Source organism: Rattus norvegicus, chromosome 3 (genome assembly GCF_036323735.1).
Source record: "Rattus norvegicus strain BN/NHsdMcwi chromosome 3, GRCr8, whole genome shotgun sequence".
NCBI classification, from domain to species: domain Eukaryota; kingdom Metazoa; phylum Chordata; class Mammalia; order Rodentia; family Muridae; genus Rattus; species Rattus norvegicus.
This window is the reverse complement of record NC_086021.1, coordinates 98,099,166-98,113,975: the sequence shown is the minus strand read 5'-3', so window position 1 is coordinate 98,113,975 and position 14,810 is coordinate 98,099,166. Positions and strand designations below refer to the sequence as shown.

General features: G+C 47.3%; 1 protein-coding gene across 1 annotated transcript in view; it reads left to right on the top strand.

Annotated features, from left to right (window-relative positions):
• Positions 1-11,145, top strand: part of Atg13 (autophagy related 13) — a 33,911-nt gene extending 22,766 nt beyond the window's left edge. The window contains exons 7-16 of the mRNA NM_001271212.1: positions 89-129; positions 734-830; positions 1,163-1,261; positions 1,646-1,736; positions 4,620-4,756; positions 6,367-6,481; positions 6,852-6,929; positions 7,305-7,421; positions 7,907-8,035; positions 10,370-11,145. Of these exons, the coding sequence (NP_001258141.1) occupies positions 89-129; positions 734-830; positions 1,163-1,261; positions 1,646-1,736; positions 4,620-4,756; positions 6,367-6,481; positions 6,852-6,929; positions 7,305-7,421; positions 7,907-8,035; positions 10,370-10,447 (982 nt within the window). The 3' untranslated portion in view covers positions 10,448-11,145. The remainder of the gene's footprint in view (positions 1-88; positions 130-733; positions 831-1,162; positions 1,262-1,645; positions 1,737-4,619; positions 4,757-6,366; positions 6,482-6,851; positions 6,930-7,304; positions 7,422-7,906; positions 8,036-10,369) is intronic.
• Positions 11,146-14,810: the final 3,665 nt, after the last annotated feature.

Sequence of the window (14,810 nt, the reverse complement as noted above, 5' to 3'; positions counted from 1 at the left end):
GGGGCTTCTTTAGGCTGTTTTTCATGTTTTAGCCATGGCCTTTGAGAATGTAGAGTGGGGTATCATTTCTTTTCTTCATTCCCTACAGGATTTATTTTGGAGAAGTTCAACTGAATGGCTTAGGAGAAGGTATGTATGCATTCATTCAGGCCAGAAACATTTGTGGTGTTAAGAGCTGTACCAACTTCAGAGAGGACTCAATTGCTACTTGGACACATGACTAACGTATAACACACCATAGCTTTAAACTGTATAATATAGTAAGGAGACATAAGGAGGCGAGTCAGTTGACTGAGGAGCTACTAGGATTGAAATAATTTTTCAGAAGTTTCAGCAGGAACTCAGTGTTTGGAACTTCTCCATCTCCTCCCCTCTTCTGCCCTTCCTTCCATCCCCTCACCTCACCTCACTTCATCTCTCTTTTCTTCCCCGTCCTCCATGCTGATTAAGCCCTGTGCCAGTGACCCAGCGCTTTTCATTATGGTTTGTCTTCTGTGGTTTGCCTCTGCCTCTGTTTCTCTTCCACACTGCCTTGTACCAGGATTAAAGACGTATATACCACCAAATCCTGCCTTTTGTTTTTTTACAAACACTGGGTCAGTAGAAAAGAGTACTATCATGTGGAAACACACAGCATGTGGTTGCTTTCCTCATGCTGAGTGAGTAAGGCAGTGGCATACGATGGGTGGTATTGGCATCCTCTGGACATAAGTTGGTATTTCCTCTCTTCTAGGCTTCCAGACAGTTCGTGTTGGAACAGTGGGCACCCCCGTGGGTACCCTCACTCTTTCCTGTGCTTATAGAATTAACTTGGCGTTCATGTCCACCAGGTGAGGAAGAGACTAGGGGTCTGACAGAACTTCCTCAAGGAAGTTAAAGCTCTGCCTCCCTAGAGCTCCAAGGCCAAACCACAGCTCCTGCTGACGAGAGCTGAAAGCCACTCTTTCCAAAGAGTGCATTTGGGAGGGGAGAGAACATCACTGTCACGGTGGAGACTTTAAGTATCCCCAGCCATGATGTCCAGAAGTAGTTTGTGGCTTATCTTTAGAGACTGCAGTGTTAGGCTCTGGGTGGACCTGAAGTTTCTATGAAGTGATGGGCCCTCTGTGGACTTGAAGGAAGAAATTCTAGTAAATACTGCATTATGCTTATTGCATTCCAGGCAATTTGAGAGGACCCCACCTATCATGGGGATTATCATTGATCACTTTGTTGACCGTCCCTATCCCAGCTCCTCTCCTATGCACCCTTGCAATTACAGGTAAGCACTGAGAAGATGCTTCCCCCAAGCTGCAGCTAAGCAAAAGCAGCCACTGGACATGCGGGTAGAAATGAAAAGGCTAGTTTGGTTCTTGCTGCTGCCTGTTGGGTGCACCAAGGCCTGAGCCTCAGTGTCTAGGAACTTACTGGGTATTCAGGATCATGGTAGTGACGTCACTTTCTCCAAGTTATTTGGGGACTACAAGAGTGTCAGGAGTTTGTGAACTATGAAAAAGGTTTAAGGTTTTCGTCCGGCTTTATAATGCCTGCCTGGAACGTCTTACTGCGGCTCCCAGTCTTTCCTAACCACTATTTGCATACTTTGAAGTCGGCTACCATGTTTATATAAACTCCATCATCGTCCCTTCCTCTCTCCCCACGGTAGAACTGCTGAGGATGCTGGAGTCGCATACCCATCAGTGGAAGACTCTCAGGAAGTGTGTACCACATCTTTTTCCACATCCCCTCCCTCCCAGGTAGGAAAAGGGTTATGGGCTGTGTGTATTTGTGTGGGCCTTAGAGAATGCTGTCTAAACTTAGCTACATATGCCCTCTGGTGATGAGGTCACTAACCGGCATGTGTTGATTCACTTACTCCGTTTCTGTTTCTGTTTTGTTTTGATAGAGAGTTTCTCTGAGTAGCCCTGGCTGTCCTGGAACTCACTCTGTAAACCAGACTGGACTTAAACTCAGAGATCCACCTGCCTCTGCCTCCCAAATGCTAAGATTAAAGGCATGCACTGCACTACCTCTCCTGGCTTACTTTTCCTAATAAGTAATTAATTTGGGTTCATAATTGTGGAATATGTACCAAAGAGCCAGTAATTACCTAATATAAAATTAAAAACAACAACCAGAAGCACTGCTTTTATTAAAGTTGACACAGTCATCTGACTCCCTGTCCACATTCTCTATCCAAGCATTTCAACCACTAACTTTTCCACATGAGCAAGTCTTAAGTGGCCAACAGAGACTCTTTGAGTAAGTCATGGCCCTGAATTCTGATGCCAGCATCCTCAGAGGAAGCTCAGCCATAGCCTTATGTAATAGGCATGGGCTGAGACTGTGATCGCCCCACACGCCTCAGGTTCCTTTACCTTCTGCCTCATTGCTTCATCCTCTTCTGCTTTGACTTTAAATTTCTGCTTTGGAGTTGAGTGTTTTGCTATGAATTCTTGGCTGGCCTAGAGCGCACTGTGTGAACCAGGCTGCCTTTGAATGACTTGTGACCATTCTCCTTTCCTCTGCCTTCTGAGAGTACAAACATGCACTTCTTTCGTTTGTTTGAAACAAGGTCTCACAACTTGCAGTGCAGCCAAGACTGGCTTTGAATGCCTGATCCTCCTGTCTCCACCTCCCAAGTGCTAGGATCAGGCATGTATCACCATGCTCAGCTACTGATTTGTTAATGGGCAGATTTGTTGTTTTACATTAAAAATTTTTTTACTACATTTATTTATTTTCGGGGGCTAGGGTATGCCATTTCTGCCACATGAGGCAGTCAGATTTAAAGCTGAAACAGGAGAACCCCAGATAATTAGCATGTGTATAAAGCAGCTTTGGAATCCTAAATGTTTAGTACATTCAAGCTTTTATTCTCAAGTTCTGTCAACTACTAGACTACACACACACACACACACACACACACACACACACACACACACACACACACAGAGAGTCACTCCCAGGATGTCATACAGAAATGTGCACCTAAACTTCCTAACAATTTGGCCAGCACATTTCAGCTCTTTACCACTGTCTCTGCAGGCTGAGGGCGTCCTGATCAAGGCCAGGTCCCCAGTTCTGAGGTTTATCTCCATGTGCTCTAGGCCTCTCCCGAGTAGGCTGTTCCCTCACTTCCTCCCACGCTTTTCAGCTAACAACAGACTAATGCTTGGCTCAGGTTTCTGTTTGCCATGTCATTCCCACTTACGTCAGTTCATTTTCCAGCTGCCTGTCAAAGAAACAGGCTCATAGGACATGCCCTGAGATAAATGTCCCCTCCTGGTTGCTGCTTTGGGAAGCCAGCATGCTCTCTTCCCCATGTCTCTGAGCACTCTGTCCATCTGCTCACTGCTGCCCCTTCAGGAGGTTTCTCCCACTTCTTTCTCAAGTCCCTTTTCTTTTTCCTTGTTTCTCCTGTCTCTCTGTGTCTGTGCACAGTGTGTGTTTACTGTCACAAAGGCACATTTTCAGACCCCTACTCCTGTGGTGACGGACACTCTGAGGGTCCCCATGGCAGGACTGGCCTTTTCCCATCAAGTGAGTTCATAATGGGAAAGTGGGGATATAATCAGATGGCTTCTTTCTACTTAAAAAAATGAGCACAGTACAGGGTATAGTTATTTAGTCCCCAAGTGTTCTGTGGGATTATTTTAAGGCTTGGTAATTGATTTCAACAGGACATAGCCCCAACCGAGCTCCTGAAAATAGTGTTTTATTTACCCCTCCTCCCGATGATGTGAAAAGTACATAGAGTTATTTATATCAAATTTCCAAATAAGCAGTCCATGACTGGTAATCTTTCTGTTTTCAATATAAATAGGAACCGTCCGTACCCAGGGGTGATAGAGGTGTGATTAGAGAAGATTGTTTTAGTTTCAAATGGATCTCAAGGACAGGGAGAAAATAGGATGACTTGGGAAATGCACCCGAGGATTGCTCCCAGGGGATCTTCTGGGCTGGAAATAGGGAACCGGGGAGCCAGATGCTCACTAGAGGCCTTTGGAAGCTCTAGAGCTGGAATCCTAATCCCAGACCAAACAAGTCTTTTTCCTTACTGAAAAGGGCCTGGCCCACCCTTGCCCCTCATTCCACTGGAATCTGCTCCTGACTTTCTGCTGAGCTCCAGCATGGGTCACATGCTAGGATTGCCTTTTCTCTTTGCCTTTCCTCTGCCCCTCTGTTTTTCTCTTGCTCAGCTCTCAAGCTCTCGCCTTTCCTATCAGCCTGCTGTCCTGGGCCTTGGATCGGCTGACCTGGCTTATCCAGTAGTGTTTACTGCTGGCTTAAACACTACACACGCTCACCAGGTACCTTTCAAATGGGGAGGACCATGGGCTTCCCGGGGCTACCTCCCCCCAGAGGAGCAACAGAGTAACTTAGAGGACTTTAATGATTTTCTAAGTGGGTGGATCCTCAGCTTTCAGAAGGGAACGGTTTTGCCAGGGCTTCACTGTCTCTCTGCCCTTGTCCTGTGTAGTCACCATCACTCATGTCTTCCAGTAGACACATCCCAAGAGAATTAAGGTCCATGGTAGCCACCTACGTGGAGGATGCATTGCTGATGGGAAAGCTTATGAGGGTCACTGGCTGCTCAGCACTGCTATTGTTCACTTGTCTTTCCCTTCTCTCCAAAGCTGATGGTTCCTGGGAAGGAAGGTGGGGTGCCTCTTGCTCCCAACCACCCTGCTCATGGTGCCCAGGCTGATCAGGAGAGACTGGTGGTGCACATGCCTTCTGATGGAACCCACTGTGCAGCCACACCCTCCAGCAGGTGAGTCCCATCATGGCTCCTCCATGGTTCAGGCCACCTAGGGACCTGGATACCCTGATACACACAGACTTTGGCTTGACATTTTTTTGTTCCCAAGGGGAAGTCTTAAAGGTTTTGAGAGTCTAATATTGCAGCTCATGTGTAAGGAAGCTATCAGAAATTTAGCTGCTCAGAAGAATAGCAGGGCTTTCCTTGTTCTTTTTTAATATTGTATGTGTATGCATGTGTATGCACACACATGGACTCGAGTGTAGGATGATGTCACAGGTGAGGCAGGCAAAAGATAGAAGGAGACCTGCCATTGGAAGAGAAGGAAGGATGGGCGGGAGAAAAGTTTGAAGGAAGAGTCGGAGACTGGAACAGAGAGAGGGAGAGACGGAGGGAGAGAGGGAGAAGCTGTGGCAGGACTATAGAGGCTGACGTAAAGATCTCGCTCTGTGTATTTACAGGTTATTATTAATGTTCTCAAGGGATGGATGGTACCGGGCTTTGTATATTTAAGTGGACAATTATATCTTACCAATTGGGTCAAAGGTTATTGTGTTGTGTGTTCTTTAATGTGAAGATTTAAGTGTAATGGAGTGTGGGGTGACTGGTCTGGGCCTCTGCGGAGTTAGGATGTGTTTCCGCAGAGACATCTAGCAGATATCTTGGGGCACTGTGGTGCTGGACCAAGCGGGATAAAAGACACCGATACTTTTTTTTACTTTTATATTTTTACAACAACACGCGAGCACATATACATATGTGCATACGTGCAGTTTGCACCCTGACTGTAAAGTGCCTGTTCCTTCCTGTACTTTAAAGCACTATCTCTGGAAGGCTACCCTGCAAGCTCTCCTTCCCTGTCTCCCTTGGTTTGGACAGCCTTAGGATAATAAGAATAGCATGCTCCTCCCCCTGGAGCTTTTTTATTGGGAAAATGCCTGATGTACTTTTTCATCAGCATAGTGGTGGGAGGGGAAATCTTTGGAAATACTGTGTGCCATTCAGGGAAAATGATTTATTTTATTCCTGTCTTATCAAATGTTGATCTTTTTTTCACCTCAACCCCAATCACAATCAAAAGAAGATCTATTAGTCACCTGGCACCCCAGTTTTCTGATCCTGAACTCTGATATGTCTGGGAGTAGCTGACGATATGGACCCTGGATGGTGAGGGCTCTGGCTGTCAGGTCTTAGGAACTCAGAAGCCTTCTCCTCAGTATTGAGATTAGAGGCATGGATCACCAAACCCAGCTTTAAACTGTAGAGTCTCATGGTATTTTTACCATCAGAAACAAGGGGGCTAAAATGTGAGGTTTGTTATGGTACTGATGAATGCTAACCTGTGCCTGTGGGAGTTGCTTACTGTGTCTGGCTAATAATGTGTTAGATTGTCACGGGCATTTCTGATAGGATTTTATGTGAGCTTCACACTTTTGCAATGTAAAGTTCCATTCACATATGTGAACATCTTAGTTGTTGAACCAAGTCATCTTCTTCCAAGCCAAGAGTCAGGACAGTGGCAGCAGCCAGGCTTGTCCAGGCTGTGGCTCTACAGTTACTCCACAATGACTAGAGATGTTCTGTGGTTTGAGAAGAGCACCCACTTTCCTTTTCTTCTTCAGTGAGGACACTGAGACTGTATCTAACAGCAGTGAAGGACGGGCCTCACCCCATGACATCCTGGAAACTATCTTTGTCCGAAAAGTGGGAGCATTTGTCAACAAACCCATCAATCAGGTGATTTCTTTTGCTACTGCCTAAAGGCCTGTCTGTATTCTTAGAGTAAGGTCCCCTGTACAGTGTCCCATAGAACTGCTGAAATTGCTTGCAAAATTTATATGTGTGTAAGTTTGTCTTTGAATAGAATTAATAACCAGTAGACCTGAACTGGGATACATTGTTCCTCAGTATCTGTGACTAAGCATTCCCAGCCATATTCCCATAATCCTCTGCTGTGAACATAGATGATAGGGGACAGAGAGGCAAGGAAGCCAGGGTAGCACAGGGAACCTAGGGATTGGCCTAGGCTGTAGGCTGGCATCTTGTAAGAAAAGTGTGCTGCTAGGGGAGGGACAGGCAGGGACGCTTCTCTCTTTTATCTCTTCAGGTGACACTGACGAGTTTGGACATACCCTTTGCCATGTTTGCTCCCAAGAATTTGGAGCTGGAGGATGCTGATCCTATGGTGAGCTCACCAGTGACTACGAGTTTCCAGTAGATGGTACAGTAGTCATCCTTCTTGGGCAGTTAGTCTTCCACAGGACTTAAGCCAGGTTTTGTGGCTTACGGATTTGCAGCCAGCATTCATATTCTGTCTCTCTCTCTCTTTCTTTGTTTTGAGATAGAGACTTGTTACAAAGGTGAAGCTGGCTTAGAACTCTGCGTGGCCCAGGAAAATGCCCAACTTGAATTCTCCCGCCTCAGCCCCCTGAGTGCCGGGGTTCCAAGCATGCACCTCCATGTCCTCTTTAGTGTATTTCTACCATAACTGTCAGACAGCTCAGAGTAGTAGATGTTCTTCTCCTGAGGTCTGTACTGATTCTGCCTTCTTCTGAATTAGGTGAACCCTCCAGACTCCCCAGAGACCACGTCTCCCCTCCATGGCAGTCTGCACTCAGAGGGCTCCAGCGGGGGCAGCAGTGGCAATGCACATGATGACTTTGTCATGATTGACTTTGTAAGTTGCCATCACCACCCTTGATCTTTGCTCTTCTCTGGAGAGTAAACTTAGAAGCATCTGTTACCTGTGCACAAGATACCTCAGGATGGGGTGGTATACAGGCTACAGGGGGAAATGTTTGGAGACCCAAGGACAGCAAGGCTTTTAATATCATGTCTTTGCTTGAAATTCAACTTGGATAGGTTTTCCAAAAGCCTTTTCCTTAGGAGGATTTGAAGGGTCTAAGGGTCTAGGTCATAAGCCTAACCAGGGGGAGGAATGGCATCACTAGAGTGTAGTCCAGACAAGCAAGGTACAAAGACTGTTCCTCCCTCTCAGATGAGCCTAGAAGACACTTTTCTTGGCTAATTCCTGAAAAAGGAGTCTTGTGCATAGATTAACTCTTCTTTTTTTTTTTTTTTTTTTTTTTTTTTTTTTTTTTTTTTTTTTTAGTCCTTCATGGTTCAAAGATGAACTAATCCAAGTTTGTGTTGTTTTTAAAGAAACCAGCTTTTTCTAAAGACGACATTCTTCCAATGGACTTGGGGACCTTTTACCGTGAATTTCAGAATCCCCCTCAGCTGAGCAGCCTCTCCATAGATTTTGGAGCTCAGTCTATGGCAGAAGACTTGGTATGGAAACCCCTTCCCTTGCAGGGCTCCTCCCTAGCCTCCTCTCCTCAGCTGACAGCCACTCCTGTGCTCAGGTCTAGAGCTTTCTTCTCTTGTTCTGTACTGCCCTTGCCTTCTATCTTTACGGGAAGAGGAAAGGAGTCTTTTTAGCTGGCTGTCACCTTGGTCACACTTACAAGTCCATGGTGCCTGGCAGTTGTCCTAAATTGCCTTGAGCTTGTTTGCCTTTTTCACAGCACTTTAAAAATACTTGCTGTGTGTTTGTGCATGTGATGTGGCATGGGGGCAAGGGGTAATGTACATGCCAGCCATAACATATGTGTGGAGTTGAGATCAGAGGACTGCTTTGTAGAGTTGCTGTCTCCTGCCTTTACCTGGGTTCCAAAAACCAAACTTCTGTTACTAGGATCACACAATGAGTGCTTTTACTCAGAAGCCATATACCGGGCTCTTTTCTGCACTTTCTTGGTGTTGTTCACATTTGCTGGGCCTCATGTTTACTGCCAGGCTGACACGCGTGTACTGGACAGAGGAACACATCGGTCCTGAGTAAGGGTCAGCATTCTTGTCATCCTTAGAGGGCTTCCTCCTGCATTCAGCTCTTCTTATTATATGCTGGACCATATATCCTGAGACAGACTTTAGTCACAATGTCTCTGCATAAGGCCTTTCCTATTTCCTGCATCTGAAGAGCAGAAGTGTGCCCTGAACAAACTGCAGACTCAGGCACTTACACTATGAGGTGACAAGGCTCACTGTCTGGGGTAGGACTGTGTGCCCTGCAGAAATTCTAGGCCCCAGGAAATGCTCTTGGTTTGACTTAGCAGAAAGTCATGCCCAACAATAATGGTAAGGAGAAAACACTAAGAGTTAGTAGGGTATTTGTTTGTTTGTATGTGTTTGTCATAGAATTTCATAGCCCTGGCTGTCTGAGAACTCACTATAGAAACCAGGCTGGCCTCAAACCTAGAGACTCTCTGCCTCTACTGGGATTCAAAGTGTGCCCCCACACCTGTTCTTAACTTAAATGGGGCTGTCAAAGCACCAAACTAGTGCACATAATCTCACACTTTTTGTCTGTCTGTCTGCCTGTCTCTCTGATTTAACTAGGAACAAACCTGGGACTTGCCTATGTAAGCCAGGTACTCTACCACTGAAATTCACACCTCTCACCCCTACCCCATTCAGCAAAACATAGGTAAAGCTAAGCGTTTCACCATGAGTCTTATAAAATAGGTGTTCATTACAGAAGGGAACGTTTTTGATTGAGTGACTTGCCTATAGCAACGGTCAGAATGGTTTGGTCCTGAAGTGGGGAGCTCCTGAGCTTAGTGGTCTGAAAATTGGCTTGTACGAAGGAGAAACAAGGTCCAAGGGCTCCAGCTGTGACCCCTTAGTCAGTGCTAGCTCAGGCTTGCCTTTCACCTGGGCAGTGGCTCCTAGACTTCCCTCACATGTCCAAGCCACTTTAGTGTCTAAAGCCACCAACTTTTCCCAGGTCCCTTATGTTTAACCCCATTGTGAACAGTCACACTGCAGTTATAAGCCTTTTGGTGTATTTCTGTTGCTTAGCCCTGATCAAGAGGCAGGCAGCCCCTAGGGAAGATGGAGGACTAGGTTTTCATTAAATAGCTGGCACTGCAGGACAGGCTGGCAGCATATGACTGTCTTTTTCTTGGTTCTTTTTTATCCACTCCTCTAGCCAGTGTAAAGATTCAAGTGTTCAGCCCTCCCATGGACCTGTGTCAGCCTTATCCCTATTTTCCCAGGGCCTTTTGACATCCACAAAGTACAGGGGGGAGTCCCCTTTAAACTTGCTGGGTTCACTGAACTCTAATGCAGGGTTTTGGGGGTAGGGGGTGGACACATACCTTTAATCACAGCACTTAGGAGGCAGAAGCAGGCAGATCTCTGAGTTTGAGGCCAGCTTGATTTAAGGAAAGAGTTTCAAGACAGCCAGGGCTACCCAGAAAATCTTGTCTAAGAAACAAACAAAGAAACCATCCATCCAGTTTCATCCTAGTGTCTCCTGTACGTGCATGCCTATTATATGCAGGACGTTCCACCTTTATTTTCCTGTTGTCATGACTCTAGCTTTGTTTACCTGATGAGCTGTGGCTCACTTGGATTCATCAGGTTCCTGTGCAGCCCTGTGACACACACCACAACCCCCACACCTATCCCCACGCTGGATTTCTCCCCTCTCTCATCCCAGTGTCTGCTCAGCTGCTCTGCCTTAGGCACTGTCCAGTCCTTTTGATTTTTCCACTGATGACAGACTGGGTGCCTCTTCAAGGCTTTCTGGAGTAAGCCCCTTTCTTCTGCTTGCTACAGGACTCCTTACCAGAGAAGCTGGCTGTGCATGAGAAGAATGTCCGAGAATTTGATGCCTTCGTCGAAACCCTGCAGTAAAAGTGTCCCGAGTGTCTGCAGCATCCCCTTTCTGTGGACTCAGCAGAGAACCTCGTCTTCCTCAGCCTCTCCCCAGCCTCCATGCTGTTTCTAGCCAGGTGAAAGACAGGGTGGTTCCCCTATGGGACTTAGAAGTCTCTGCTCTTGGACTTCCTGGACTCATAGCAGCAGTCAGGCCCAATGGCAGGCTTGGGGGGAGCTGGCTGTGACAGCCTCAGCAAGGACTGTCCGCAGCACTTCACCAAGGGCGTCGTCTGCTCTTCCCTGCTGCCAGCCTCCTGCCTGGGTCTACCCGAGGCCAGCCCTACCTGCCTGTCCTTACCATCAATCACCTGACATTCCAGCTGGTGGCTGGGACACTGGGCAAAGCAAAAAGAGGAAGAAAACCAAGGAGACCAAGCAAGTCGAAGGAGGGCCCTGTGCACCAGTAGCTCCTGGACCACCCCACTCTCCCTCCCTCCTTTCTCCCCTTCCTTCCCTCTATCTTTACTCACTCCCTTTTCCCCACCTTCTTTCTTCTCTTCATCTCCCCCCCACCCTTCCATTCCTTGCCTTCCTGGGTCTGTGATTTTGATGATATGAAAGGCCTATCTGCCTAAAATGACACCTATTCCAAAGCTAGCCATCATCTCCCAAAGGCTGTACCAGCCTGTTTCTAGAATTTGTTATTGAGAGTCACAGAAAGGTTTTTTGTTTTTTGTTTTTTTTTCTTGGAGCTGGGGACCGAACCCAGGGCCTTGCGCTTGCTAGGCAAGCGCTCTACCACTGAGCTAAATCCCCAACCCCACAGAAAGGTTTTTTCCTCCTCGTTTTCCCTCGATCGCTGCTGCGTGGATATAGAACATGGTAAATATTTATTACTGTCAGAGAAATCAGATATTTTATAAAAGAAGTATGTTTGGGGTTAGCAGTTCTGCTGGGGAAGGAGGAGGGTTTCTCTGGGCTGTAGGCCTCCCGTGAAGATTACTCAGAACCTGTGCTACTGCTCTGAGGATCTTCCTGTCACACCTAAGGAGAGATCAGCAATGGGTCTGGCAAAGGCAAAGTAGCCCCCTCAAACTGTGTGTATGGAACTGAGCAGGCATCAGGCTTCCCGGCATGCTGCGTGCTCCTGCCGAGCATACTCTGTTGACACAGCATCTGTAATGTGACTAGCTCTGTTCTAGCAGCCCAGGAGGTCTCAGGTGTGTTCAGTGTGAGGACTCCTCAGAGGTGTGTTGCCCATGGTGCCCAGAGGAGCACTGTATAACCTGCTGCTCCAGCCCCTGAGCTGGAGCAGGACTAGGGAGCTGTTCCTCCCTCTCTCCCTCCCTCTAATTCCAGAGTCTGTACATGGCCCTGGGCTTACAAGCTGGATTGGTTCCCTTTTGAGAAACCAAAGCTGAGCCTATGGTTGACTTAAACCTTCAGGTATTGTTGCTTGAGTCAGTCAAGTGCCTCTGCCAGCCTGTCCTGTTCTTGTCCCTGGATCCTCACTGGCAGCAGCCGTTACGCATTGGAGCAGGTGGCTCTCAACTGCTGTTAGTAATCTGCATGTAACACTGGAGCCTTTCCCCTGTGCATGCTTTTGCTGCCACAGAGAAATGTGCCCAGCAGTGGTGGCCAAGTGCCATTGCAGCCTTTGGGTCAGGGGCACATTCATAGCCTACTGAACAGGATTTACCCCCCAGGGCCAGCACTAAAAGGGGGGTGAGGGCACGGATTCTTTTCAGGGCTCAGCCAGTGGCCTCTAGACAGCAGCCTTTATGTCCCAGATTCTTAAGAAAGAGGCCAGGGAAGCTGAGCGAAGCATCCTTCAAGGTGGCCTGTGCCCCTCAGTCCTACACAATGGAAGAAACGGGCTCTAGACAACTCCCGCAGCCAAGCTCAGGCTGGGACCAGGTGGCTGTGAAGCCCCTCCTCCAGTGCTTTGTTAGGAAATGAGAGCTACACTTGGAAATATAATCAAGAGATTTCCAATAAAGTTTTCTGTACTTTATAGCTTCCTATTCCAAATGTCTTGACAACCAGTCCACCATTCTCACCTCTGCAGTCACTGAGCCACCATCAGCTTCATAAGGAGGGAAGGGTAGAGCCTGAATTTCAGAGTCCTGAGTCTCTCAGGGCTCCTTCAGTCTTGGGCTCGACAAAGCCCCTGGCAGCCTTGGCTCTCTAGAGCCTTGTGTTGTTCCCCAAGACAGGGCTGTGTGGTTGAATATTCAGTGAAGTAGTACACATGAAGACTTGTAAAATCTCCTTCGAGGGTGGGCTGCTGTTACCAGCTTTCTATCCCTTACATAGCGTACCTGCAGCATGGAGTACCTAGAGGGAAGGACAAGCTGCAGAGGATGCAGCAAGCACGAGTGGCTGATACTGTGAAAGGTTGTGGCTGAGCAAATGAAGTGTGGGGAGGCATGGCCTGTGCAGGTTTGTTCTGCTGACAGATTCCAGCTGGGGCATTGGATTTCCAGAGGAGTGCTGAGAACAGGAGAGCCCAGCAATAATTAGGTCTGACATATACACGTGCACCCAGCTATGGCTACAAGTCTACCCGCTAGAGCACATTGCAGAACCAATATAATATGTATAGATAGTTCTGGATGCTGTAGGCATCAGCCTAAGAATAGGGCTGAAGACACTGGAGTCAGCCCACTTTGCCAGTAAAAGCCTGGGTGCCCTTGTAAATTGCATCTGATTCACCATAACACAGCCAAACTGCATAAATGTCCACTCCTGGGTCAGAAATGATGACACCCATGGTGAGCCACCTTTAGCTGGAGTCACCGGCTGCTCCATGACCAGCAACGTGTTGGTTTTTTTTAAAGATTTATTTATTTTTATGTACATGAGTACACTGTAGTAGCTGTCTTCAGACACACCAGAAGAGGGCATCAAATCCCATTACAGATGGTTGTGAGCCACCATGTCTGGGAATTGAACTCAGGACCTCTGGAAGAACAGTCAATGCTCTTAACTGCTGAGCCGTCTCCAGCCCATGTCTGGGAGATCTTGTTGCTACATAGTTTGTTTATTAGCACCTGGTAACTGTAGAGGCCCTGCCAGGATCCCAAGTAAACAGCTCTCCCTGGCTCTGCTGTTTTCCTGGGTCATTGCCTACAGTGTCACCCAGCCTACAGCTGAGCAGAGCTAACAAGAAATTAAACCACCAGTCTTGTGTCTCCGGCACCTGAATCAAGGCCACAGTTATGCAATGAAACTGCTTCCTTGAAGCTCAGAGCCAGTGTTTATAACCACTATCTTAACACTGCTGGGACTGGTGACTCTAGCTAGACGATCTCTGTGTGAAACAGGAAAAGCAAGCCCACCCTGGGCCACCATAACCTCCTGATGGCAATAGGTAGGTATCTGGAACCTGCCCTTGACCACTGAATTTTAGACCTCCCAGTTGCAATAGCTCAGTGGTAGAGCGCTTGCCTAGCAAGCGCAAGGCCCTGGGTTCGGTCCCCAGCTCCGAAAAAAAGAACCAAAAAAAAAAAAAAAAAAAAAAAAGAATCAGAGGCCAGCCTGGCTACAGAGTGAGACCATGTCTCAAATCAATCCACATCTTAGGTGTGGCAGATCTCTAAATTCCAGGCTCAAAATAAACCTTTTCCAGTTTTGGGGACATTCAACATTCTTGCACTGTTCTGCCACAGCCTGAAAGTAATCATTTAAACCAAGCAAGGGCTTGATGTCACAGAGGTAGGCACATCTCTGTGGAAAATGAACCCAGGTCCTTTGGAAGAGGACCAAGCTTTAACTGGAGTTAGCTCCCAGCCCTTACTAGTTAGTCAGAGCAGCTGTTACTACAAGCACAAGGCCTGAACAAGGAAGAGCTTTAGGGCCAGGAGGTAGACCATCAACAAGATAGCTCATGGGGTGCAAGTCTGACAACCTGAGCTTGTTTGTCTGGACCTACATAAGGGGGAGGAAAAACAGTTCATACGTGTGTGTGTGTGTGTGTGTGTGTGTTCTTTTGAAGCAGGGGTATAGGGAGTAGGTAGGGCCATTAGACCTCCACTGGAGAACCTACACCTGCACTCTATATAATTCTGCCCCAGCTGCATGTGATCTTGGAAGGCCCTAGACTTAAGTACATAGAGGAGATGAAGACTGAAGGAGGAACCCCATCTATGCAGTTCCCACACACAGGTGTGAGTCCTCTGATACAGCTTCTCGGGGTCACCATCCTCAAGTGGGATTTTTTTTTTGTGCGGGGGACATAAATTGGTGCCTTATCTGGAGTATTGGTTCACATTTTCCCAAAAAAAATTAAGCAGACAACAGATGGACTGAGGAGGGAACTTCCTAAAGCTCTTTCTCAACCACAGCCCACTTCCCACTTGGTTCCAAACTTCAGGGTCTTACTTCCTAAACAGCCAGA